This window comes from Zootoca vivipara, chromosome 15, assembly GCF_965207765.1.
Source record: "Zootoca vivipara chromosome 15, rZooViv2.hap1.1, whole genome shotgun sequence".
In the NCBI taxonomy this organism is placed as follows: domain Eukaryota; kingdom Metazoa; phylum Chordata; class Lepidosauria; order Squamata; family Lacertidae; genus Zootoca; species Zootoca vivipara.
Window position 1 is genome coordinate 2,979,908 of NC_142598.1, and position 24,943 is coordinate 3,004,850.

The window sequence follows — 24,943 nt, forward strand, 5'->3', positions numbered from 1 at the left end:
GGTCCAAACTTATAGTGTTTGTGGAGATGGCCAAACTAACAGCAAACATCAGAGGTCAAGCTTACCAGGAAATAACTAAAGAATGGGAAGGATTGAAGGAATATATGGGGAAGTACTGCTCAGGAATTGATATGTTATAAATAGAGATGCTAAAAGCACGCGGGAAAAGAAGCAAAGAGAAATCAGTAATAACAGAAATAATAACAAATAAAAAGCAACACAACTGGAAAGTGAAACAGAAACAGAGAAAACTTAAGGACTGAGATCACACATGGGAGAGGGGGAGTCTAAGGGGTGGTGGGAGGGGAATAGAGGTTCTAGGGTTAAATATGGGGTATTATGGACATATTCTGAGGAATATTTAATTTGATAATTTGTAATTTGATTTGATAATTTGTAATTTGATTCGGTTTGAAGATTTGTAATCTGATTTAATTAATTTTTGTTGCTGGGATGATGTATGAAGATATTCGAAATGAAATAAAATATATATTGATGGCAAAAAAGAAAAAGATACCGTGTTTCTCCAAAAATAAGACACTGTCTTATATTTATTTTTCCTCAAAAAAACACACGGTGGCTTATTTTCAGGGGATGTCTTATGATCCTGTGCCCCCCTTTTCTGGCAAATAAACCTACCAAGAACAGGTTTCACAATGAACTTTATTAAAGGTACAAAATTCAAATTACGAGCTACAAACACCTACCCTCCCATTAGCACCTCCTGTCCCCCCACCAAGAGACAGGATATTTCCCTCCCAGCCCCTCCCCACAGTACCCCATACCTTCTATGGTTGCAAGGAAAAATCACCCTCACAAAAACCCAACAGTGGGGAAAAGGTAAACTTCAAGCACTTCAGAACACCTGTGGCTCAGAACAGTCCTGCAAGGGGTGGGGGCTGAGTAGTTTTGTGAGTTGGAGCAAAAATAACATTTCACCCTCACCCCCACGCAGATGCTGAGTGAGTTTGCCTGTGAAATGCATCCACCCCAGGGCAGGGCAGAGACGAATGCAAGACCATTCCAAGGTGCTCCACCAGTGGACAAGCAATAGATAGGCTTCCAAGCTTCCTAGAGCACCTGCAGGAAGAAGGCAAACCCAAACTCTGCTGTTGGGCTCCTGGCCAATTTTGAAGCTACTTAGCTGCTGGGAATCCTGCGAAGAATTCTAGACTAGTTGGACCTTGGTCTGAGCCAGCAAGGCACTTCTGATGCCTGCAAGCAAGACTGGATACTGAAGACCACTGGGCCAAGATGAATTAGGCCTTAACAATTAAGACATTGCTTTGTAAATTTGGACAAATAACCTGCAGGGACTCTAATTCAAGAAGTCAGCCCTCACTGCTGCACTTGTGGGTCTGGAGCAGAGTCAGGAGCCTCTGCAGCCCTGCCTGCGCAGGTCCCTAGCGGATATGAGCCATCTCTTCCAAAAAGGGAGTCTTCATGCAGCCAGTGCACAGCTGGTCCATCCAGAGGGGAGCCTCATGCTGCAGGGGAGTGCGTCTTGGGTAAAAGGTGTAGTTGAGGTCATAGTTGAGCAAGCAGCTGAGTGAGGCCATGTAGACATCCGAGAAGCGGCACAGGCGGCGTGAGAAATAGGTGGGGTTGTGGCAGGTGCGAAAGATGCTGCCAAACTGAGGATTGAAGAGGTTTTTGGTGAGTGCCCTGCAGAAAGTTTGGGGGGACACAGAGAAGAGAAAGAGTTATTAGACAACAGCATACAAAATTAAATCTTTGGCTTCCTAGGTTCTGTACCTAGCAAGGTGATCAGGTCAGCTGCAACAGGACAATGTGTTTTCATGGAAACTGCAGCATGCCGTGCTGGCTGAAGAATGCACCTCTCCAAGAATATCAGCTTTCTGGTGGGTAGAATTTCGGTCATAAAAATGAACGTGTTACCAAAAAAGTTATTTTTTATTTCAAATTGCCCCAATAATTAATAACCTAAGCTGTTTTAAAGAAGGATATTTATTGGCAGAAGGATATTTCTAGATTTATCTGGCAGGGGAAGAAACCAAGAATTGAATATAAGATATTGATTGATGCTATGGAAAAATGGCTTCCCTCTGCCAGATCTGCATTTATATTACAAAGCAGCATGCTTGTGTTAGTTAAAATAATGGATAAAGTTGGAGAACACTCAATTGCTCAATTTGGAGGGTATGGTGTTAAATTTGGTTGGCATGCATGTCTATGGTATGGCAAAGCAAGAATACGTAAGAATTTTATGAATCGAGGAATTAGGAGAGATATCTATAGAGTCTGGGGGAAATAGAAAATGGGGGGCAGGGGGGAATGAAGGGGCTGTGGAGTGAGCAAAGTGTAAAGGTGAGCAAGTGTAAAGGAATGCATACTGGGGCAACACACACATTTGTGATCTGACCAAGAAAGAGTTCTTGGAGCGAAGGTAGATAGCTCAATAAAAATGTCAACCAAGTCTGCAGCAGTGGTGTAAAAAGTGGATGTTGTGCTAGGGATCAAAATGAGAGACATCACAAATAAGACTGCCACCGGGAGGACTTTCTACAGGTGTATGGAATGACTGCACCTGGAATACTGCAAAGAGTTCTGCTTGCTGCACCTCAGAGGAAGGGGAGTGCAGAGCTGTGAAAGGTACAGAAAAGCGTAAACAAAACCAACTCTCCTATACGAAATGGTTACTATGTTTGGGGCTTTTCAGTTTAGAAAAAAAAGCAAGTAAGAGAAAAGACATGCTGCAATTTATTAAACTATGCATTAGAAGGAGAAAACAGAGAGAAAAATGTTCCCCCGTCTATCCAGGGTCACCAAAAGAAATGGAATGTTTGGAGATTCAGGAAAGACAAAAAGCAGCACTAATATTTCAGAACAAATAGTTCTGGAATTTGGTACAACAAGATGTGGTTGTGGCTGTCAACTTAGGTGTCTTTAAAAGACAAATTCACAGAAGACGACTATCCAGGGTTACTAGTCACGGGAGGCCCTGTTGGTGATACTGCTGTCTAACTTGTTAGCTGTGCTAACTTGCAAAAGGACCTTCTTGGCAGCTGATCCCTGTTTATTAAATGCCCTCTCTGGTGAGATGCAACTGGTTTCCCTCACTCAGGGGGAATTTAGAAAGATCCCTATCCACCTTGGCATTTTATGGCTAGTACACATTGTCCCTGGCAACCTTGAAATTAGCAAGAATACTTGATTGTTTTCAAATGATTTTTTTTACAGCACTCAGATCCCCAGACCAGATGGGTGCGAGATTGCCTGCTCTTGATGGGGTTACACTCCCTCTAAAAGTCCTTCTAGTTCTCCCATGGAATGCTTTTGTGTTTACTCAGCAAACAAGAGGTTACTCTGGCTCTCCTTAGGCAACATACGGCTTCCTGAAAGCAGAGGCCTTGCAAAGGAGGGGACCATCTCACAGAGACCGAACCGTACTGCTGGGGAAACCCTTCCATGCCACATTCTCATAAACAGCTATTACTTCTATTTAATTAAATGCTAAATTCAGCTCAGTTCAACTTCTCTCGCCAACAGTCAGCTGAAAACCACCGCTGGAGTGTTCAGAGGTCACTGGAAATCCTCTTGAAACTGCTGTGCATGTAGGATCCATACCCACAATAAATGGATGTGGCTATTTGTAACTCTGGATCCGGCACACTGAAGCCCATGGGAAGGCAGAGATAGAATGCTACCTGAGCTCTTGCCGCTCCTTCATCCAGTCCTGCAACACCTTCTGAGCTTCTGGATCCTTGAACATCTTTTGGAGAAACAAACCAAGTGGATTTGTGGAAACAAGTGGAAACAAACCAAGTGCATTTGATGATCCCACCCTGTCTTAAAACTCACTAAACCAACTTCTGCAGAAGAAATCTGCCTTCTTACCTACTGATTAATGCCCACAGCCCATAAGCTAACTAGAACTTCATTTCTTCTATGGGGACCTTATTGATTCTATAACCAATGGCTTAAAGTTACAAGGCAGGAGATTCTGACTACAGTGGAACCTCGGTTTATGAACACCTCGGTTTACGAATTTGCGGTTTACGAATGCCGCGGACCCATCTGGAACGGATTGATTCACTTTCCATTACTTTCAATGGGAAAGTTGCTTCAGTTTATGTACGCTTCAGTTTATGAACAGACTTCTGGAACCAATTACACCCATGCTTCGGGTTAAGTACGCTTCAGGTTGAGTACTCTGTGGACCCGTCTGGGACGGATTAATCCACTTTCCATTACTTTCAATGGGAAAGTTCGCTTCAGTTTATGAACGCTTCAGTTTATGAACACACTTCCGGAACAAATTGTGTTCATAAACCGAGGTACCACTGTAAACATCAGAAAAAACTTTCTGACAGGAAGAGCTGTTCGGCAGTGGAACAGCCTCCCAAGAGAGGTGGTGGACTCTCCTTCCTTGGAGGTTTCCAAGCAGAGGTTGGATAGCCATCCATAATGGATGCTTTAGTTGAGATTCCTGCCTTGCAGGGGGTTGGCCTAGGTGACCCTCGGGGTCCCTTCCAACTCTTCAATTCTAGGATTCTAGGATTATTGCTATACTATTTTAGGATCCTTTGCCATCTCTCAAGAGCAACCCACCATGAAGAGCTCTGTGCCCTTTCCTCATTCCATTCTCAGCCACCAAGCGGACTCTCCCCTACCTGCATGCGCTCCAGCAAGCCGGTCAAGGCCTGCAGCCAGGTGAGTGCTTGTGAGTACTGTTCTGTGTTCACCATTTTGGTCTCTGTTTCCAGTTCGGGAACTATGGCCCCTGTTCGCCAGCCATGGCGCAGCATCAGGTCCTGTGGGGAGGTGGGTAGAGTGGAAGAAGGAAGGCATAGTTAGGGAAGTCCAAAGCAACTTTACCCACCCTCCCCTCCCTTCCACTCAGTCAGGTAACAGCCCCCACAGGTCACACTCCATTCCTGCCCTAGAGAAATAGGCCCAAAGATCTCACCGCCAGGTCACTGTAGAGATGATCTCCGAAGTAGAGAACTTTGGATCCACGCCAGCCTGTAAGTTGGAGGAAGTCAACGAGGTTGCCCTATTTTTTTATTTTTTGACAGTGGAATGAGAAAGGGTGCATTAAAATCACCAGACAGGTGATGTCAGTTAAAGGAGTACTATAAATACAGGAACAAAATGGCTACCCAATTTTTATATTAATATAGAATGAGGTTAAACATAAGGAGCTGAATTTGGACCTAGAATGGACAAAAGATATGGAATTCCTTGCTGGTATGGAGAAGGCAGCCTGGTGCCAACCTCCAGAAACAGAGAGCACTGGGCAAGAAGCCCTCAGTGGCCTTTTCTCCTCTCCCTTGCTTGCCCACTGTGCCATGGTGAGGGTGGACCATGTCCTCACCACCACATAGAGAGAGTGAGTATACAAATTAGCAAAGGGTGGCTGTTAAAAGTGGCCCTGCTGGCCAGCTCAACACCACCACCCCCTCCTCCCAGCCTACTTGAAACTGTAGGGCAGGGTTAGGCCACCTGTGATCCTCCAGATGCTGCTAGACTACAATTCCCATCACCTTTGATCAGTGGACATACTGGCTGAGGTTGATGGGAGTTGTGGTTCAATAACATCTGAAGGGCCACACAGGCTCCTGTCATAGGGTGGAACTGGATTAGACATGCGAGAGAGGAGGTTACTTCCCTCATCCCTTAGGTATCGGATCTGACATCCCTCCAAAGCTGCCTCAAGAATAACCAAGTGGAGAAAAGACAAAGTGTGTGTGTGTCTTCAGAAGATGATATGCTGAAGGACTGACATGCATATTAATTCCATTCTTCCAGAAGAGAGACAATCCTACCACCATGACATTTTTATCGTCCACAATCCATTTCCTCACCTGCTTATATACCTGCCCCTTCTCCAGCTTAGTTATTTTGTCCCACTGCAGATCCCCGTTAGCATCCAGTCGCCGGAAAGGTCTGAGGAGAGAAGCAACTGGTGGGTGGTGGGGATGCCAACAAGACCCTCTTCTCTCCCAGAGCTGGGAGGGCAAAAGGACAGCATGAGCCCCTGGGACCCAGCATCTGGCCTCCAAACCCAGAAAATCATTCTCACTTGCCCACCCTCATACTGTTTCTGTGGGTAACCTACACATAAGATTGTGCAGAAGTTTTCTGCAAACTCTTGTGTGAAGTGGCTCTTGGTTGGAGCCAAAGAATACAATGACTTTGTATTGCATTTTGACAATATTATAAAAAGTGCAATTTAAGATGCTCCTCCTTAAAGATTTATTTTTATTATTTTGTTTATTTAACAAAAACATGTGTACCTCTTGATTGTAATAAAATGTGGTTTTATTGCAGTTTAAATGTCAGTAAGACACAAAAAGGGAAGGAGAAGAAAATGAATATTTGGGTCTCTGCAAAGTGGCCAGAGGCAAACTACCAGGTTCTTAAGGCTCAAGTCTCTATACTGACTGGTGTAATCTATAAGACAGTGCATGTGTGGGAAGGCCAGCACCGCTTCCCAGACTTCAGGCTGTGCGCTCTGCCCTCCCCCCCAACCGCCCAAGGTGGATGCACTAGAACTCATCCCTCAATGTGGCATACAGGATCTGGAACCCACAGCAGGAGCTTTAGAGTGGGTCGCACTTACTTGACACAATCATTGAAGAAATGAGGCTTGTCTGCCTGGACTATGACCACGTCAAAGAAGTCCCGCCAGTCTTTACCAACCATGTACCGCATCCCTTTATTGCTGGAAAGGAGGAAAAAGGCACATTAAGAATAGGAGAGGGAATGTCACCAGTAGCAGACAGCAGGGGCAGCTTCTATGGGCTCTTGCAACAGAGACCAAGGAAGGGCAGGAGATATTCCAGAAGAAGAATCGGCAGAGTGCAGGAGCTAATAATAATAATAATATTTTATTATTATTTGTATCCCACCCTCCCCGCCCAAAGCCATGAGACTATCAAATTAGTGTAAGCTGTCTGCCTGAGGCGCCTGAAAGGGCTGGAGCTAGTGGTGTAACACTTTAGGTCAAACCTGAAAAAATCTGCAAATATCTCAAGGGCTAGCACATGGAAGATGGAGCAAGCTTAGTTTCTCCTGCTCCAGAGGGCAGGACCCAAACCAATAACTTCAAGTTACAAGAAAGGAGATTCTGACCAAACAAGAAGAACTTTCTGATGGTAAGAGCTGTTTGATAGACTCTCCTTCATTGGAAGTGTTTAGGCAGAAGTTGGATGGCCGCCTGTCATGGATGCTTTAGCTATGATTCCTACATTGCAGTGGGATGGACTTGATGACCCTCAGGCTCCCTTCCAACTCTACAATTTTATGAAAATGTAGGGAGCAGTTGATGCAGGAGAGCCCTAGAGATTCCAACAGATTGGTTCAATATCAGCATTTAGGCAGAGTTTAAGTGAAGTCTAGGGACGCGGGTGGCGCTGTGAGCCTTGAGCTTGCCGATTGGAAGGTCGGCGGTTCGAAACCCCACGATGGAGTGAGCTCCCCTTGCTCGGTCCCAGCTCCTGCCAACCTAGCAGTTCAAAAGCACATAAAAATGCAAGTAGATAAATAGGTAGTGCTGTGGCAGGAAGGTAAACGGCATTTCCGTGCGCTGCCCTGATTCACCAGAAGCAGCCTAGTAATGCTGGCCACATGACCCATAAGCTGTCTGTGGACAAACACCGGCTCCCTTGGCCAGTAAAGTTCACGACTGGACCTAACGGTCAGGGGTACCTTTACTAAGTGAAGTCTATTGTAGAACAACAGTTTTGGACCAGGACAATGTTAATGCCCAGCCTACTTCTAGCTTGCAGCCCTGCCATGTTCAGACTCACACAAAGCTGAAAGGGCTGTTGGTGATGAGGAAGAGTTTCTTGCCACCCTTGGCCAGGCGGTGCAGCACGGCGTATGTCTCATCCCCACGCAGGATGTACTTCTCTGCAGAGGGAAGATGGGTATTAAAAACTTCTCCATGCAGACAGAACCAAGAGACAAACTGAAATGAGGTTCACTGGGTGGGAAGGAGCAGTGCTGGAAGGATTGATGTTTTTGTTTTCTGACTTAGGCTGGGCTTTGCGTATATGCCTACCCTGTGGAAATGAACAAAAAGTACACAATGTGGCACAATTCAACTCCCCCCCTTTTAAAAGCAAGTTTCCAGCCCTTGTTGCTGTGCAGATGCACATGAAAGCACCTGGCCAATCCCTCTCTGATTTCTGAGACTAAGGGCGGGGCTTCAGTCTCCTAGCTTCTCCTGTGACTGCAGAATTTAGCTTTCTTGGTGTGGAATGTGCTTGGTCCAGGCACAGAGAATGTACAGGCTAAGAGACTTCAGCCAGGCCTGATCTTTGGCTTTGTCTTCCCTTAAGCAGCCCACTGCTTGGTTCACTTGCTTAAGCCTCTGTACCATTCTGCTGAATCACTTCATGCAGAAAAACAGCCCACTGTGAAACATTTCACTTCTGACACACTAGGCTAGCTAACCAGCGTGTTTTGTTCTACAGCTTAGCTAGTGGGTGGATGCTCTTCCCTTGGGAAAGGCAGCAGGTCTGGAAAGGCTTTTTGCATCCCTTGCAGCCCTCTGCTTGTGTAGTTGCCTGGCCTTCAGCCCCTTGGCAGATGGATACTCACCCAGATCCTGCATAATCCACTTGTACATAAAGCCTTTAATATGGACATCCCGGATGGCATCCTATTGAAAAATGTTTTTTTTAATACTAATTTTTAAAAAACACCTCAGAAATACACAAACAAGTTTAACAATGTGCCCACTGCTGTAGCTCCCCCTGACCTGCATTTCCAATGCTTCACCAATACCCTGAAAGTTGCTTTCGTGATGGTACTTTGGAAAGGAAGGCTATACAGCTCCCTTGCTCTGCAACCCTTCCAAGCTGGCTTCTGGGCTAAGGGGGAGGGGGGGGCTAAGAGCCAGAATCACACCACTTGCTCCTCTGTCCCAAGCTAGGTTACCTAGTTGGGTGGGGAGGCACTGCAAACCTTTGCAAACTGGCCCCAGCTTCCCACAAATCACTTGCCTCTGTTGCTCCATTGCTTTACATCAGGCATGTCTAACTCCCAATAGACTGTGATCTACTCCCAGTATAAAAAAACTGGCAGTGATCTACCCATTGTCATTGGAGGGAGGAGGAGCGTGCATGGGGGGGGTGGATTGCGTTGTTGAGCCTTTTTTTAGGAGGGAAGGGCCCAGAGTTGTTGAGCTTTTTCTGGGGAGGATTGCACATAGTTTTTTAGCTTCCCCCCCATAACTTTTTGTACACAATAAGGACCCCAACCTACTGGTTGGACACCCCTGTTTTAAATATTCCAATGGCCAAACCATATCCATGTCTGGATCACTTGCTTTAAAAAGGACAAAAAAGTAATAGTAGCCACCAGGTTTTTTTTGGGGGGGGGGGAGACACAAGAATTCAACTGGGACTCCAGCACTGTAAGAAGAGGGTTAACCCTTTCCTTTTTGACCCTGCTTTCCCTGACAGAGATGTGGGTGGAGGGAGTTCAGAGACCTTGATACTTGTTTGTTTTCCTCCACAGGGCAAATAGCGGCTTCAGTGTGTGCGGTGTGTGCATTTACAAGGGGGAAAACCTCTCCGTTTGAACCACAGTCCCAATCTGATTTGAGAAATCCCGAGGGTGTTTTTACCTGCTTAAATAAATGCAGCAGACCTTGCTACGGTTACAACTAGCTTGGTCCTTGCCTGTTTCTGTCTTTCTTCCTCTTTCAAACACAGAGAAATTCCCAGCTACTTTCCAAAAAAGTGGTGTGCACACAGTGGTTTAAAATGGTTACTAAGCACTCCACGTGTATACACTTTTGGCACTGACAACATCCCACTGGCAGCTAGCACTCTAAAATGCATTCTGCAGGCAGGGTTGTTGTGTGTTTTTTTACATTTGTGGTGACATTTTGCTGCATGCCATCTATCACCACACCACTACCTCAGTGGTCTTTAAAAAAAAAACATCTCTTTTTTGTGAATCTGGCATAACAGATCCAAAAATGTTTTGGCTGTCTCCATAGGAAAATGAATACATGTGCACATACCCACAATGGGCCTCAGGTTTCTGGAACTTAGGAAGGGTGGGAAAGTACTGAGAGGAGAGGCAGGGACAATAAGACACAGTGTGAATACATCCCATCAACTACTCGCCACTAGTGTGGACAGGAAATAATGTGACCATGCTATCCATTGTTCATGTGGATAGGCATGCAGACAAGAACATATGGGGGAGCTAGATCTGTGCCTTAACAGCCTAGTATGTATCTAGCCAAAGAAAGCTGCTAGGATTCCTTAGCTGGGAGTCATGATAATTGTTTTAAAACACACTCACAAATTTGTGGTGTAGAAACGCCCATGTGGTACAGATACAAAACCAGTAGGGCTGGAAGGGACCAGAGGCCTTGAGCCCTTGAAACAGGAGCATCCATATATAATCCACATCACAAGTAGGCAGGAGGAGAAAGAACAAGCCACAGAAGCCACCTGCACCACAGGAATTGCTTGGAGAACCATATGGCTAAGAACAAGCAGAACCCCAAACTCCATTCAAGGAGGCCAAGCAACTCAGAGAGCCTGTCTGGCTCAGAAGGAAAGTCTCAAGACTTGTGCATTCCAAGATCCTGCACAGTCTGAGGAAGAAAAACCTTTAACCCTTAAGCCTGAAGGTGTCATGACATACTAGAAGCTATGGGGGGTGGGGAGGGTGCTCAGTTGTGGCATCTTGGCAAAGCTCTCTGCCTCCTTTTGCACGATCAGCAAGTGCAAAATAATGCAACAAATGTGCAAATGTGATTGATTTATGTAATTTTGGGTGCAGACTTCTGAAATACCTGAAATATCTTTCTCATATGAACAAGTAGAATACAAGCATGAAAACCCACTAAGCCTGTCCCTATTTTCAAGTGGAATTCAATCAGATACAGGCAAATTCACATTTCTGGATGAGGCTAATAGAATTGTGCAATTATCATTGATTGGGAGGTCTTGTGCAGCAAACCTGCTCCCCCCCCCCCCAGATCAAACTTCTTGTGATAAGAAAAGAGATGGACAAATGCACTGGGAAGTGTGGGGTAATACAAGGTCATCTAAGCTCCCCACAAACTAATCAGAAAGTTGGCTTGCTAATGAGCATTTATCATCTAATCTTCCTGCAAACAAATTGGAATGAATGCTCAATAAAGAGGTCTCGTGGAAGCGTCAAAGGGGCCTACGTGCATCAAGGCAGCAATAGAGCAATGTTATTTATGGCAATGCCTGTTCTGACCTCTTGCCCTGGCTCCAGAGAAGCTGTGAGTCTGAGATACAGAGCCAGATGTCTCAAGTTTCCAAAGATACAACTAAGAAGGAGGCAGGCAAAACAGGCAAAGGAGGAGAAGGAGGCCCATGCAGTGTGCCTTGGGGCAGCTGGGCTCCTTGATAAGCCTCCCTGGCAGCTAAGCAGGCAGCCCCTCCCAATTCTCTCCTTGGCTCAGGACAGCCTGTTCTGCTGTGGCAAAATACGTCACTCCCTCCCACAACAAAGTAGTAAAAAAGAAAGAACTGAACAGAGCCCTTGAGAGCACTCAAATCCTCCTCCTCAATTTGCCTGCAGGGTAAACCACAGAGAACACAAAGTCCTCCCCCCCCCAAAAAAAGGACACCTAGCAAGCAACAATCCTCCCACCAATTCTCAACACAGAAGCCTATACCTCACCACTCAGCAACAAGAGCCAAATAGGCAGGAGAGTGGAGGGAAACACACCGTTACGTCTTTGTAGAGATGAATGGGATCGTAATCAATGTCGTTGGTGATGAAGAAGTCATTGGCTACGGCCAAGAGGGTCATTTCAGGGAGAGAGAAGATGTCCATAAACTGCTTTATGGCTGGACCCTGGGAAGACCAAGGGAGGGAAGGAGAAACAAACGATTTTTCGTGGCTTGAACACCAACTCTCAATCAGAACTGCCCACACTCTTCGCCCATTTCTTGCTAGTGCAAGAACTGTAAGTGTCCAACTTTGCAGAATTCCCGGTTCATCCAGACCCAGCTACACATCAGAGCCCTACATTCACCAACCACCTTCAAAATCCACAATTAAGTGAGAGTGAGCATATTTACTTCTGCTTCCAACATTTGATTTATCAGATACATAGATCCAGACTGGAGAGAAATGGGGAAGGCAAGAGACATCAAGAGGCAGCTAAGAGGTCCAGAGCACCCTTCATGACCAGGGGAAAGGGGCTGCCATGAGACTCTTTCACCTGCAAGTTCTTGCCTACCCACACTGGATTCTGAGTGTCAAACAACACACTATGTTAAATGCATACAGGTGAAACTCGGAAAATTAGAATATCGTGGAAAAGTGCATTTATTTCAGTAATGCAACTTAAAAGGGGAAACCAATATATGAGATACAAAGCAAGATATGTCAAGCCTTTATTTGTTGTAATTGTAATTATTTGTTGTTAGGTGGGTCAATTATAAATGGAATGTAATTAATGAAATGTAATAGCAATGTTTATTTTTGTATTATTGTAAAGAAAGCATTTGTAAAAATAAAAATAAAAAGTAGCATTACTGAAATAAATGCACTTTTCAACAATATTCTAATTTTCCAAGTTTCACCTGTAGCTTCATGTTTTCATTCATTCATTTAAAAAACATAAAATAGCACCTATGGAATGTTCCAATCAGGACTAGGACGGTGGTACCTTAGGAAGTGAAAGTTGTGCATTGAGGGTGGGAGGAGGTCATTGGTTTGGTTTGTTCTTGTTTTTATTACGTATTATTGTTTTTATCTTCTATTTTTATGCTGTGAACTGTCCTTAGATCTTTGAATGAAGGGTGGCATACAAATTTTATAAATAAAATAAAGTAACTATTTCCTCTCATGTTGAGCCAAAAACACACAAATTGGGGATGAGATTAGATTCATCAGAATGGTGCAAAAAAGCGAGGGATGTTCTGTTTTGAGAGATGGACTCAGCTGTATTGAGGAAAGGCTTTAGTGGTACATTGGATGGCTTTGCGGAAAGCTCAGGCTACCTGCACTGTAGGAGCAGAGCCCAGATGTTCCTTCAGCAACAGTCATCCTCAGACTGAGCCTTAAATGTATCTCAGTTGCTGGTTCTGCGTCCATAAAGTGAAAAACTGGACACAAAAGTTGAGCTCTTTTTTTTGGGGGGGGGGAGAGTTGTTAAGCTATTTTTAATGAAATTCACCAAACCTGACACTTCTGACATGGGCTGCCACACACCTGGATTTTCCCGGACATTCAGCGATTTCCACCCGGACACTGTTTACGAGAGCTGAATACCAGACATATGCCAACCCTATTTAAAGGGGCCAAGCCAGCTTTATCTGCCATTGACTCTTGGGGAGTGAGATGGCGCTTGAGTCCTCTGAGTCAGGGCAACATTACACCTTCAGCTGGAGAGATAGTGGCACAACAGGCTCACACCTCTTCAACCAATTACTTCTGGTTAGTTATGTACATCTAGGACTGGCTTCAAAGGCAATGCATGTGCTCTGCCAACATGCGGTGCTCTGCCAACTTGACGAAAAATTCACTATGGACGCCCCTTTTCAAAGAAGACCACCTCATCCTCACTCCAGCATCTCAGATTGCCATGCATCCTGCAGTACTACCTGCAAAAACTCCTGAGACTATGCAATGCCCTACTAAATACCTGGCAGGGAAACCATGGGAATATGGGGAGGTCCAGCCTAGGAAGTAGATGCAAGTGCAGGCCAACTAAGCTCCCTTTATAACTTGGTGGACCCTGGATAGCAGAGATACATAGGAAGGCAAATAAAAGGAGCTACACTCTGCTGGCACCTGTTCCCCTCTTGCCACATCTCAATCAGAAACAGAAACTGAGCAACGAGACACTGGCCAATGGTCTTCAAACCAACTCCAGGGCTAGCAAGGGAACTGACCTTTCCATAGAAGCCACTAGCCTGGTGGAGGGGGATATGAAGGGTACCGTCATACAACGCCAGCACCTCGTCATCTGGAACAGGTTTCAAGCCCCTGGAGAATGCCAAAAAGGAGAAAGGTTTAGGAGCTTGGAAGTGTCGCCAGGAGAGCATCATTTAGCAGCTGAATCAAAGTACTGCATGTGAGTAATGTGGCTACGAAGTTATGAATTCCACTTTGACTGGTGCAGACATAATGCTGTCTCCTTACAAACTAGTTTGCAAATTTTGAGCCACACGAAGGGATGGATGCTCCTTCCCCTCTTCCTTGCTTTGTTTGACTTAACCATGGTTTAATATTCCATGTGCACCACAGCTAGCCATGGCTAACACAAATTCAACCAGAGTTTTCAAGGCAGATTGAAAGGACTGCATGCCTTCAGGACTGCTTCCCAACTTGCAAATTCTATTTCCTGTGAGTCAGGGTTATATCTGAGGCATGACCACACAGAAGAAATTTAAAAATTAGGTCTAGGAACAGCCTCGATTCCAGTATCTCAGCTATGAAATTCTGCTCCATCTCAGCCATTGGGGGCCACTGTGAGCGACACTTACCGGTAAACGGTGCCCAGCTGAATGTAATGAAAGGCATCTATTTTCATGAGCAAACCCTGTATGGCAGACGGAAGAGAAATGTGGAGTCATTGCACAGGAAACCTACATTGCAAATTAGTTCATGAAACAATACTTTATTTATTTATTTAATTTGTATAGCACCCTTCGTCTGAAGATTCACCACATAAAAATATAAAATATGAACACAAAATACATAATAAAAACAAGAGCAATAACAAACCAATAATGCCCTTCCCACAAACACATTTACAAGGACACAGAACAGGGTGGTCCAACGCATGGCCAAAGGGCTCCATGTGGCCCCCAAAGCCTTTTATGGTGGCCCTTTGCAACATTTGATGTCCCATCCCTTGCACTGCCTTCCCAAAGCTGGATAAGCAAGGCACTGGGTTTTGGGAAGGAGGTGTGAGGGCACTGACAGGGTCCTAGAGTCCTCTTGCCTCCTTCCCAAAGCCTAGTTAGTGCTTTTCCAACTTTGGGAAGGAGATACGAGGGCTCTAGGACCCTGCCAGAGCCAAGTGTCTTCATCCCAAAGCAGGGCTGGGGGTGCGAGTCAAATCTTGGCAACCCCACCCCCCATGATACAAGGCAGTGTGCAGCCCACTTGGTATGAGAAGTATACCCTGATCACCCAAAGCCAAAGGACTAGTTAAAGAGAAACGTTTTCGCCTGAGCCTCCCTGTGGAGAGCATCCCACAAGTGGGGAGCCATGATAGAAAAGGACTCTCTGGACCTCATGTGGAGGACTCCTGCACACAAAGAAGGGCCTCAGATGATGATCGAAGGGTCTGAGTAGGTTCATATGGGGGGAAGCGGTCCTTGAGGTATTGAGGTCTTGAGCCATTTAAGTCTTTATAGGTCTAAACCAGCACTTTGAATTGGGCCCAGAAACTAACTGGCAGCCTGTGCAGTTGGGCCAGGATCAGTGTAATATGCTCAAACCGTCTTGCTCTGGTGAAAAACCTGACCACCAAATTCTGCACCAGCTGAAGCTTCCGAACCGTCTCCAGAGGCAGCCCTATGTACAGCACATTGCCTGCCCACATTTGTGCTACATGGATGACCACCATGGGAAAAAATAATAAACTCTTCCCTTGGCTTACAATTAACCCCCTGCTGGAAGTGACCCTTATTTGCACAGGTGGCAAGTAATAATCCTTAGCATTTATTTCAGAAGACTTCTGCTGTCCTGCCAAAGCCACAACTGGAACAGGACAAGCCACCTGTCTCTGTCTCACCTTGGCAATGTCGTAGTGTAAGCCCCGGATGGCAAAGTTCGGCCAATATTCATACTTCAGGATGCCCTTTGGATACTGATGGGACAGAACAAAAAATACAATTTGCAAGGTGGTCAATCAGTTTAAAAAGTCAAGAGCATTTCAAGTGTCATTTGGAAGCGGATATCAAAAATAATACTTTTTCTCGATGGAGTCAATGCAGGGAATTGCTTGGAGCCATGCTATCCATATTTATCAGCTACAATTGGGACCCCAGCGGCAAGCACAGACAGCAGGGACAGGGAGCCTCTGTGGCCCTCCAGATGTTGATGGACTACAGCTCCCATCAGCCCCAATCAATTGGCCATGCTGCTTTTTGGGAACAATGGGAGTTGAGAGTCCAACGACATTGGGAGGCCCATATAGGTTCCCAAGCACAAAGGGCAAATGCACATTCTACCCCCATTGAGAGGCAAAGGAGGCATGAAAGGAGCAGCCCTCTTGGTCTGTCTGCCCTGTTCACATACAAGACAAGAGGCAAAGGTTTACTTTTTAGCACTTGAATGAAGAGTGCTGAACCCTCTCCTTTCCCCACTGCTTCAAGTGTCTTTTACAGCCTGGGCCACTTTGGATAAATTCTCCTTTTGATGCAAAAACCAAACACATACAGTTTACACAGAACAGGACAAGCATACAAATAAATGTGGCTGCCTCCTCCTCTCATGTCTCGCTTGACCGAAGACAGGGCCGGGGAACCTTTTTAGCTCCACTGGTCAGATCCTGGCCTTGGCTGCCAACTACCTGGTGTCACAATGATAGCAAGTGCCTTTGACAAAGTACAGTACAAGAGTCCTGCATTGTGCTTTTAAAATGCCTGCAGCTCTAGTTTTGCTGCCCACCAGCTGATGGGTGGTAGAGCCACAGCCTGCTTTCTGCAGACATCCGGTGTGTGAGGAAGTTCCACACAGGGAGCACTTGAGCAGCCAATCCAGCGCTGCTCAGCTGACTGGCGGTATATCCGAAGCCTGATTTCCCTTGCCAATACACAATTGTGAACATGCTTTAAGTGTACATATGATGTCAGGTGTGGGGGCAGGTGGGGAAGGTTTGGGGAAAACGGGCTCATGGACCAAGCAGGTATCCTTGGTGGGCCAGCTTTGGCCTGTGGACCACAGGCTCCCCCCACCCCCACCCCAAGGTTTCCAATCCTTCAGTCAGCACCACTTGTCCAAGCCAAGCCCCCTCCAATTCTCCCAATTACTTTTCTCCTGTTCTAGTCAACAGGACATGCAAGCTCTAGTCTAGAGGTACCTTATACTGCTCCACAAGGATGTCCCGCGCAGTGTTGTAGATGCAAGAATGGAGGGCAGGTGAGTATAACGCCAGTGTGTAATCATAGTCAAATCCATAAACTCCGATAGTACTCAGGGAAATCTCATTGTTGGAGTAGATTGTTGAAGGGTTCAGAAGATTGCAGACCCCTGGGGGAAGCAAATCTGGAGGAAGATGGAAGCACAAGCAATTACCGCACACTTCCAAATTGACGCCTGTTACGGACAAAAGTGGGGGTACCCAACCCATCAGAAACGTTGGCCTCCTGAGCTTGCGTGCAACACTGTAATCGCAATCACTTGATGTCAGCAAAGCTCCAGCATACAGACTGCTATATCTGGGCAGTATATTTGCTGCTCAAAACACGTAGCACTTGTGCAACAGCAGACATCCTACATTAGTTACGGTAATCCTGTCAAGTGCAAGCAGGCACACTAAGGAAGAATTTGCCTTATGCCAAGTGATGAGTCAGCTCATCTCGGAGCACGGAATACACGTTGCCTTCTGTCATCCCCCCCCCCTTAAACTGGTTGAGCTGGAAATAAAAATCACTGTATTCAGCAAATGCTGAAATGGGTAAGATTTTTTGTGGTCAACAGGCAAAGCACAGAGGGAACTGCTGGGTCAGACAGCCTGGTGGGGTCAAATAAACTTTGTGGGTAGTAATGCCACAGTTCAAGAAACTGGCAGTGCCCAGGAAGGAAGGAAGGAAGGAAGGAAGGAAACTGTTAAGCTTTGTAATGCATATTTTTGTGAGGTACAGAGGAATGGCAGTGGGAGGGGAAGAAGAGAGGAGAGGAGAGAGAGACGTGGCAATTTTTGTAGCATTTAGGAGAAAGTCAGGAATTAAGAGGAGTCTGATCACTTTGTGCATCCAAATAATTACCGTATGTGCATCCTTATTACAAAACTGGATTAAATACTGTTAACATTACACTAAACATACAAAAGCACACTATTTTACTCTGGTTTACTTTGAAGCTCACATCATCTCTACAGGGTTTGTTAGAATCTTCAATTCCGCAGATGAACATGTAAAAAAACGGGTGAGAATAGGAAGTCGTCTTAAGCTAATTTGAGGCATCTATGCACTGCCAGCTCCCGCCCGACCAGATCGGGCCCTCTCCGCCGCCGCCGGCCTTGGGCCGGATCGCTCTCTGGGAGGAAGACCTTTCATTGCCTACAGACAGCCACCCGATCTTAAACAACTCCTTACCACAAAATAATACAACCACCAGACTTAACATGAACACTGGTACCAGAGTCTGCAATAAACCCAGATGCCAACTTTGCTGCCACATACACTCGGACAACACCATTACTGGCCCCACCAACATTAAACATACCATCTCAGGACTATTTAACTGCTCATCTTCTAACATTGTATATGCCATCAAATGCCAACAGTGCCTTTCAACTCTCTATATTGGACAAACAGGCCAAACCCTACGCCAAAGGATAAATGGACATAAATCTGACCAGGAGCGGTGCTAGGGCTTTTTGCGCCCTAGACAAAAACACCTTCTGGCACCCCCCGGGCGCATGCGTCATGACGTACGCACGCACGCACACCGCTGATGCCCCTGCATCCCCTCCATTGGCGGGAGGAGCGCGGGCCAAGGGGGGAGATTGGCGCCCTCCCGCCTGTGGAGGGGACGCTTTGAGCTCCTCAGCGGTGGTGGCTGCAGTGAGTGAGCAGCGGCGGCAGCAGCAGCGCCCATAGCTGAAGGCTTCAGCTGCGGGCGCTGCCGTCGCTTGCTCGCTGCAGCCGCTGGGGAGCTCACAGCGTCCCCTCCGTGGGCGGGAGGGCGCTGAGCTCTCCTTTTGGCTCGTGCTCCTCCCACCTGTGGAGGGGACGCTGGGGGCTCCTCGGCGAGTGAGCGGGGCAGGCGGCGGCGCCCATAGCTGAAGGCTCTCCATTTTCGCGCCCTAGGCAATGGCCTAGTCTGCCTAAATGGACGCACCGGGCCTGAATCTGACATCAGGAATCACAAGACAGAGAAACCAGTAGGAAAACACTTCAATCTCCCAGGACATTCTATACAAGATCTCAAAGCAGCTGTCTTATTACAAAACAATTTCAGAAATAGACTGGAAAAAGAGAAGTTGCTGAACTGCAAGTTATCACCAAGCTTAAAACGATGGAGAAACCTGGTCTAAATAAAGACATTGGGTTCTTTTTTTTAATTTTTTAAAACATACTTTTTATTAATTTTACAAAATACAAAAAAACAAAAAAACGGTACATACTTAAACCCCTTTTCCACCTCCTTCCTACCCACCCACATGGGTCCTCCCCTGCCACAGAAGTATCCCATGTATGTGAACAGTCAGAGATGGTCCATTTTATGCTTGGGTTTCTGTCCTCCCCCCCCTCCCCTGACCCCAAAGCCCCCCCCCTGCCACCAGGGAGCTCCAGCAAACCAGGGCAGTACGCAGGAGGACATCCATCCAACCATCTATTGTCATACCAAAAAAAAAAAGAGAAAAATAGAAATAGGAAAAAAGGGAAAAAAAGAAAGGGCGAAAAAAGAAAAAAACACTACAAAACAAAAAAAAATTTCTTGCATTCATAGTTGTAAAACCATATTTTGTGGGCTTCCCCTCCCCCCCCTTCCCCGGTTTTCATCCCTTTTTTATCATCTGCAACAGTTTCTTACTTTATAAAAATGCACCTTTGCATCTTATACAACTTATGAATCAATTGTTAACATTTTCATCTAATATTCAAATCACTGAGAAATCAAACTCCCATTTTCTCTTCCCGTGCCTAATTTTTTGTTTTTTCTCCCTCTATAAGCCTCCATATTTTCACATTTTCCAAAATCCATTCACTTTTAAAACTATAACTATTCTCAATTTAACCTTACATCCCCGATAACCGGCTCCACCCCCCCAATCCAGCAAATTCCAAAATCAGCAGACCAGTTATAAACCTGTTAATCCATCCTTAATCACAACATCACTTTCCATTCACCCCACCCCCTGTTTACAGTCTTTTGCCATCCAGGCCACCATACAGGACCCCTGGATTTCTTCTCTTCTCTGCATATTTTTTCCTTCTTCCCTGTGGGCGTTCTGGAGTTCCAATAATACCAATCGTGCCCCCCTCAAAAGCAGGGCACTCCATCCAACTTTTTGTAGAGTAGAGTCATCATTTTTTTCGTGGTGTGCTTCATTTTGTGTTGAATCATCACAATCCTCATCTTCATCTTTTCCTTCCCCATCATTGTCATTCTCACATTCATCTTTTTCAGTGTCAAAAGCTTCATCTCCTAAAAAATCATATTCCGCCATCACCTCCTGGAATTTTTTCTGTAACTCTTGCCGTCGTGTCTCCTCTTGACATAACTCTATTCTTGTTTCCCACATTAAGGTCAAAACAGACCGCTGGAACTCAGGGGAACACTTTTTTGTTGACATATTTCAGTCCTGCCAAGGTCAAAACTTGTCACGTGGGGTGGAATATGATCACAGTTTATTTTTTCGACTCCATTTTAACAAGCTGGCTGCATTCTTCAAGTCTTATTGACAATAGAGTTCGAACTCACATTTCACAAACACTTAAGCCAAAAAAGAAATTCCACAAAGTCCAGAAATACAAAGTGAAGTAAAATTTGACTTATAATTCCTGACAATTTGACTTATAAATCCTGACAACTCACTGGGTTGTCTGGGCTGCTGGCTCCCGAGTGGAAAGAAAGGTTTTTTCTTAGGCTGTACCTCTTATTGCAGAGCAGTCATAAACTGCAGTCTCTCTCCCCTTTTCACCCTGCATCAAAGGGGAGATTCTCTTTGATGCCTTTGAGGGATCCTTTTGAATTGCAAATCTTCTGTTTATGGCTTCGGGTTTCTATTTACTGTCTCTTTGTTGCCGTGGGGGGGGTGGCTTCCTCTTTTCTCCCCTCTCTCCCAGATCCAAATTGTTTTATAATAATCCAAATCGTGAGGTTACTTACAGTCTTTTCCAATCGTTTTATTTTCGGAAGAATCCAGCGCTCTCCGCCTTCGGCTTGAAGCTTCTCCCTGCTAGAATAACGTTGCCGCTCAAAATGGCCCCCGCGACTTCTACCCTCCTCGCTCCGGAGCTCTTATTAGAGCTAGCCGAAGAGTTGGGGAGTCCGGATTGGGTCTGTGCCGAGCAAATTGCCCTCGGGACGCCCTTCCCGAGGTTCTAAGGGGCGCAGCGTCGCTCTCGCTGCCCTCCCCACTCCTAGCAGAGACGGGCCGTCTCGGAGACGAGACGAAGCCCCGCCGATCGACGCTGGCGCTGAACCCGGAAGCCTCAAGACATTGGGTTCTTATCTCATTATACATGATAAAGCTATCTTTAACCATCTCACCCCTTGCTTTTCCTGTGGGACCAATCGTAAACAGTCGTAAATTCTTCCTGTAAGACCAAATGCAGCCATAAACAGTCCAGCCCCTCCCCACTCTCTCACTATATGTGGGGATCTGGTGACTTCTGTTTCAGTGTATCTGAAGAAGTGTGCAGGCACACGAAAGTTCATACCAATGACAAATTTAGTTGGTCTCTAAGGTGCTACTGGAAGGAAATTTTAAAAAATTTTGTTTAATCTATGTTTAGTGGTGTAAGGGGGGCACTCTAAAATTGCACTTTTCTCTCCTGCCCCAGCAAGCTTGCTACATGCATACTTTTGGCTGGTCCCTGACAAGGACTGGGAGAACGCCCCCGATACCTGGAGTCTTAAGGAGAATCCAAAAGGTATGCACCATATTTTTGAGAAATCAGGATCTCATTCTTTGGACTGGGGGTGATTAGTACTACCATGTTCGGATGAATCATCAGTTCCAGTCAGTCTTATAAGTGCCCCCACCACCTGTATTAATTTTTAAAGATTTAAAGAAAGAATACTTTTTTAAAATATGCAAATCTTTACAAAAATCAAGGGTGGCCGGCATCATTTTAGAAGAGGCTTCTCTCCCACACAGGAAGGCATGGCTCTTTCAGATTCATGGATGCATAATCTATAAACAAAGAAAGGCTGGCACTTTCTTCCAAAGGTTTGTTTTACCTTTTTGTGCATGCAAATCTAAATCAATTAAAACTACTGTGATAAAACAACTACAATACTTTAAAATTCACTGTGTTTGGTGTTCTAGCTGCAGAAGTCCCGTGGCACCTTAAAGACTTAACAGATCCACGCCACAGAAAATGTTAGCCTTTCCCTGTTGTTTCAGCCTTCGTGTTGATCGTGCTCTCATCTTTCCACCCTCCAAAGCCCTGCCTGAAAAACCAGACACAAAGCAGACCTTTCTCCCGCTTTCCCTGCCCGGACATGCCTCCAAAACAAAGGGGAGGGGATCCCACGACCCAGCTTGAATGGCAACAGAAAGCATGAAGGCTCCGGAGCAGATTCACCACAACATAAGCAGCAGCAAAGGAGATGCGCGAGTCCTCACTTAAAAATGAGTGACTAAAAATGTTTTCATGAACGGGATTACCTCGGGGACGGCAAAAAGGTACCACAGGAAGGAAACTGCTACAAAGTATATGGAAAGTGAAAAGAAATTGGGAGACTGGAGAGACGGGAGCTGGGAGAATTTCGACGCGCAAGACCGCGCGCACAAGCAGGGCGGCGCGGGGGAACCACACCCACCCAGGCCAATGCAAAGCAGAACCTGGGGGCACCTCGACCAAACTGCTGGCGGAGGTACAGTATAACCGCTAAAAGGGCCTCCAAGTAGAGAAGCTCCTCCAGCAAACGGAGGTCCTGCGGGAGGAGAGAAGGAAAAGGGGGCGGCAGCATCTCCAAGGGGAAGGGAGCTAGAACGTCGCCGTGCGTCCTCCTCCCGGAGATGCGGGCTCTCCCGGGAGGGGGCGGGCGCGGACTCCGCAACCGAAGCCCCTCCGGCGCCGCGGCTCACCCACCCTGCACCAGCCGCTTCAGCTCTCCGTAGCGCGCCCACAGGAAGGTCCCCCGGTCCGGCCCGGGCGGCGGCGCGCTGCCGGCCAAAGCTCGCGCGGCCGCCTCTTCGTCGGCGCTGGGGGCTGCAGCGGCGCCCCGCCGAGCTTGCGGCTGCCTGCTGCTCCCATACGGAGGCCTGGGCTCGGGGCTCTGCGCCTCCGTCGCGAAGCGGCTGCAGGGGGAGAGCGAAGCGGCTGCCCGGCGCAGCAGCCAGCCAGCAGCGAGTCCCACGGCGGCGCCAGCCATGGCGCGAGAAGTGTGTGGCGCCCGCGACCGAAGAACGCGGAGCCGAGGCGCCCAAGAGGGCGGGCAGCGAGAGGTGGCTCCGCCCCGGCAGGGGAGGGCCTGTCCGGTTGCCCACTCGCAGCTCACCCGACTGTCGAGCAGGCGCTCGCTCGCGCCGCGTCCTCCGCGCGCCCCTTGAGCCCCTTGGAAGAAAAAGGTGGCCTATAAATGTAATAAAGACAACTATTTGTCATCCTGCAGATCCCCACGCCACAGGATAAGGTAGAAGGGGCAGCTGTGGGGAGATCTCATTGGATCCCGCCCCCCGCTTCTTCGTGATTCTGCCGCCTGAGGGTGGGCTGGTCCTGAAAACCTTACGTAGGATTGCAGCCTTACAGCCCGCAGCCCATCTGTGTGCGTACAGGGAAGTATTCCGAGGGGGCTACTTCAAGATAAGAGTGTGGACTGAGAACTAAAATGTGTATGGCTGCGCACACACTAAACTTTTATAGCACCTTCAAGGAATTATTGGCACTGTGGTTTGCCCCCCCCCCCCACAGTTGAACAGTTCTTAGCAACCCTTAACAAACTACAGCACCCAGAATTATTTGAGGCAAAGGATGCACTTTGTATGTGTTTTTATGGTATATTGTATGCAATAAACCCTTCACACATCCATTGCATGAAGGGAAGTCCCACCTAGAACCGGGCTAAGGGCATGCCACTGGTTCTATCTCTGACATCCATACACTATGCATAGACATTAACCAGGAAAAGCCTACAGGTATGGGCTTCCCCCCACATTCTGGAACTATACACTTAATAATAATACATATTTTAAAGCAAATAAATAAATAAATAAATCCACGTGTTCCAGGGCTAGAGAGAAAGCAGCAAGCACAATCCCAGTATTGGGGAAAACAAAAGATCAGACATAGATCAGACAAAGAAACAGACAAAAATCAGACATCGAAACAGACATAGATCAGACATAGAAAAAGGCTAGAAGGAATGAAACAATCCTAGAACAGATAATTAAGCAGTCTGGGAGCACTTAGAAATGAAGGCTGTGATTGGTTTCTCAAAAGCAAGTCATGCCAGACGCATCTTATTTCTTTTTTTGAGAAGTTACAAGCTTGATGAATCGGGAATGCTGTGGATGTAGCACATATTGATTTCAGTAAGGCTTTTGACAAAGTCCCCCATTATATTATTGCAGAGAAGCTGGTAAAATGGTCTGGATGAGGAAACTGTTAGGTAGATTTGTAGTTGAGCTTCCTGCATTGCAGGGGGTTGGACTAATGGCCCTCTATTTATATAGAATAACTAGCTGGCCCTGCCACGTGTTGCTGTGGCTTTTTGTGTCAAATGGACCTTTTCCTGTTAAATGGACATTCAGAGTCTCCCTTCAGAGTCCCCTCACCTTCAGAGTCCCCCTTCATTTTGCATACAATCATTCCCAATACGCATGTTCTGTAAAATTTTGTCCTGTCCTAACCCAGACTCCCCTACCCGCGTGCGTTATGTGAAATCCCCCCACCCTGCCCCGACACATTTATCCTACCCAAAGGTATGGCCCTGTAAAGGGCCCATATTGAGTTTGTTGTTGCCTGCGGCCTAGTCAGTTCTCCTGGCTGGGCAATGCTGCAGCCTATTGCTGGGCAATGCTGGACCTTCTTTTTCCCAGCACGCGTTTTTAGCTGAGTGGTGTGTTCTGGAACGGGTGGTTTTTTTGGTTTTACGTGGC

At 46.5% G+C, this 24,943-nt stretch overlaps 1 protein-coding gene across 1 annotated transcript; it reads right to left on the minus strand.

Moving 5' to 3' along the window:
- Positions 1–645: 645 nt before the first annotated feature.
- LOC118097805 (5'-nucleotidase domain-containing protein 2) lies at positions 646–23,336 on the minus strand. Its single transcript, XM_035141048.3, has 14 exons — positions 22,935–23,336; positions 17,021–17,205; positions 15,731–15,805; positions 14,472–14,527; positions 13,878–13,971; positions 11,701–11,829; positions 8,572–8,632; positions 7,776–7,878; positions 6,587–6,688; positions 5,829–5,910; positions 4,931–5,017; positions 4,635–4,775; positions 3,669–3,733; positions 646–1,665 (listed from the first exon to the last, which is right to left on the minus strand). Exons 1-14 carry the CDS (start codon positions 23,215–23,217, stop codon positions 1,404–1,406), a joined length of 1,725 nt encoding a protein of 574 aa, XP_034996939.2. The 5' UTR covers positions 23,218–23,336; the 3' UTR covers positions 646–1,403.
- Between the last annotated feature and the right edge of the window lie 1,607 nt (positions 23,337–24,943).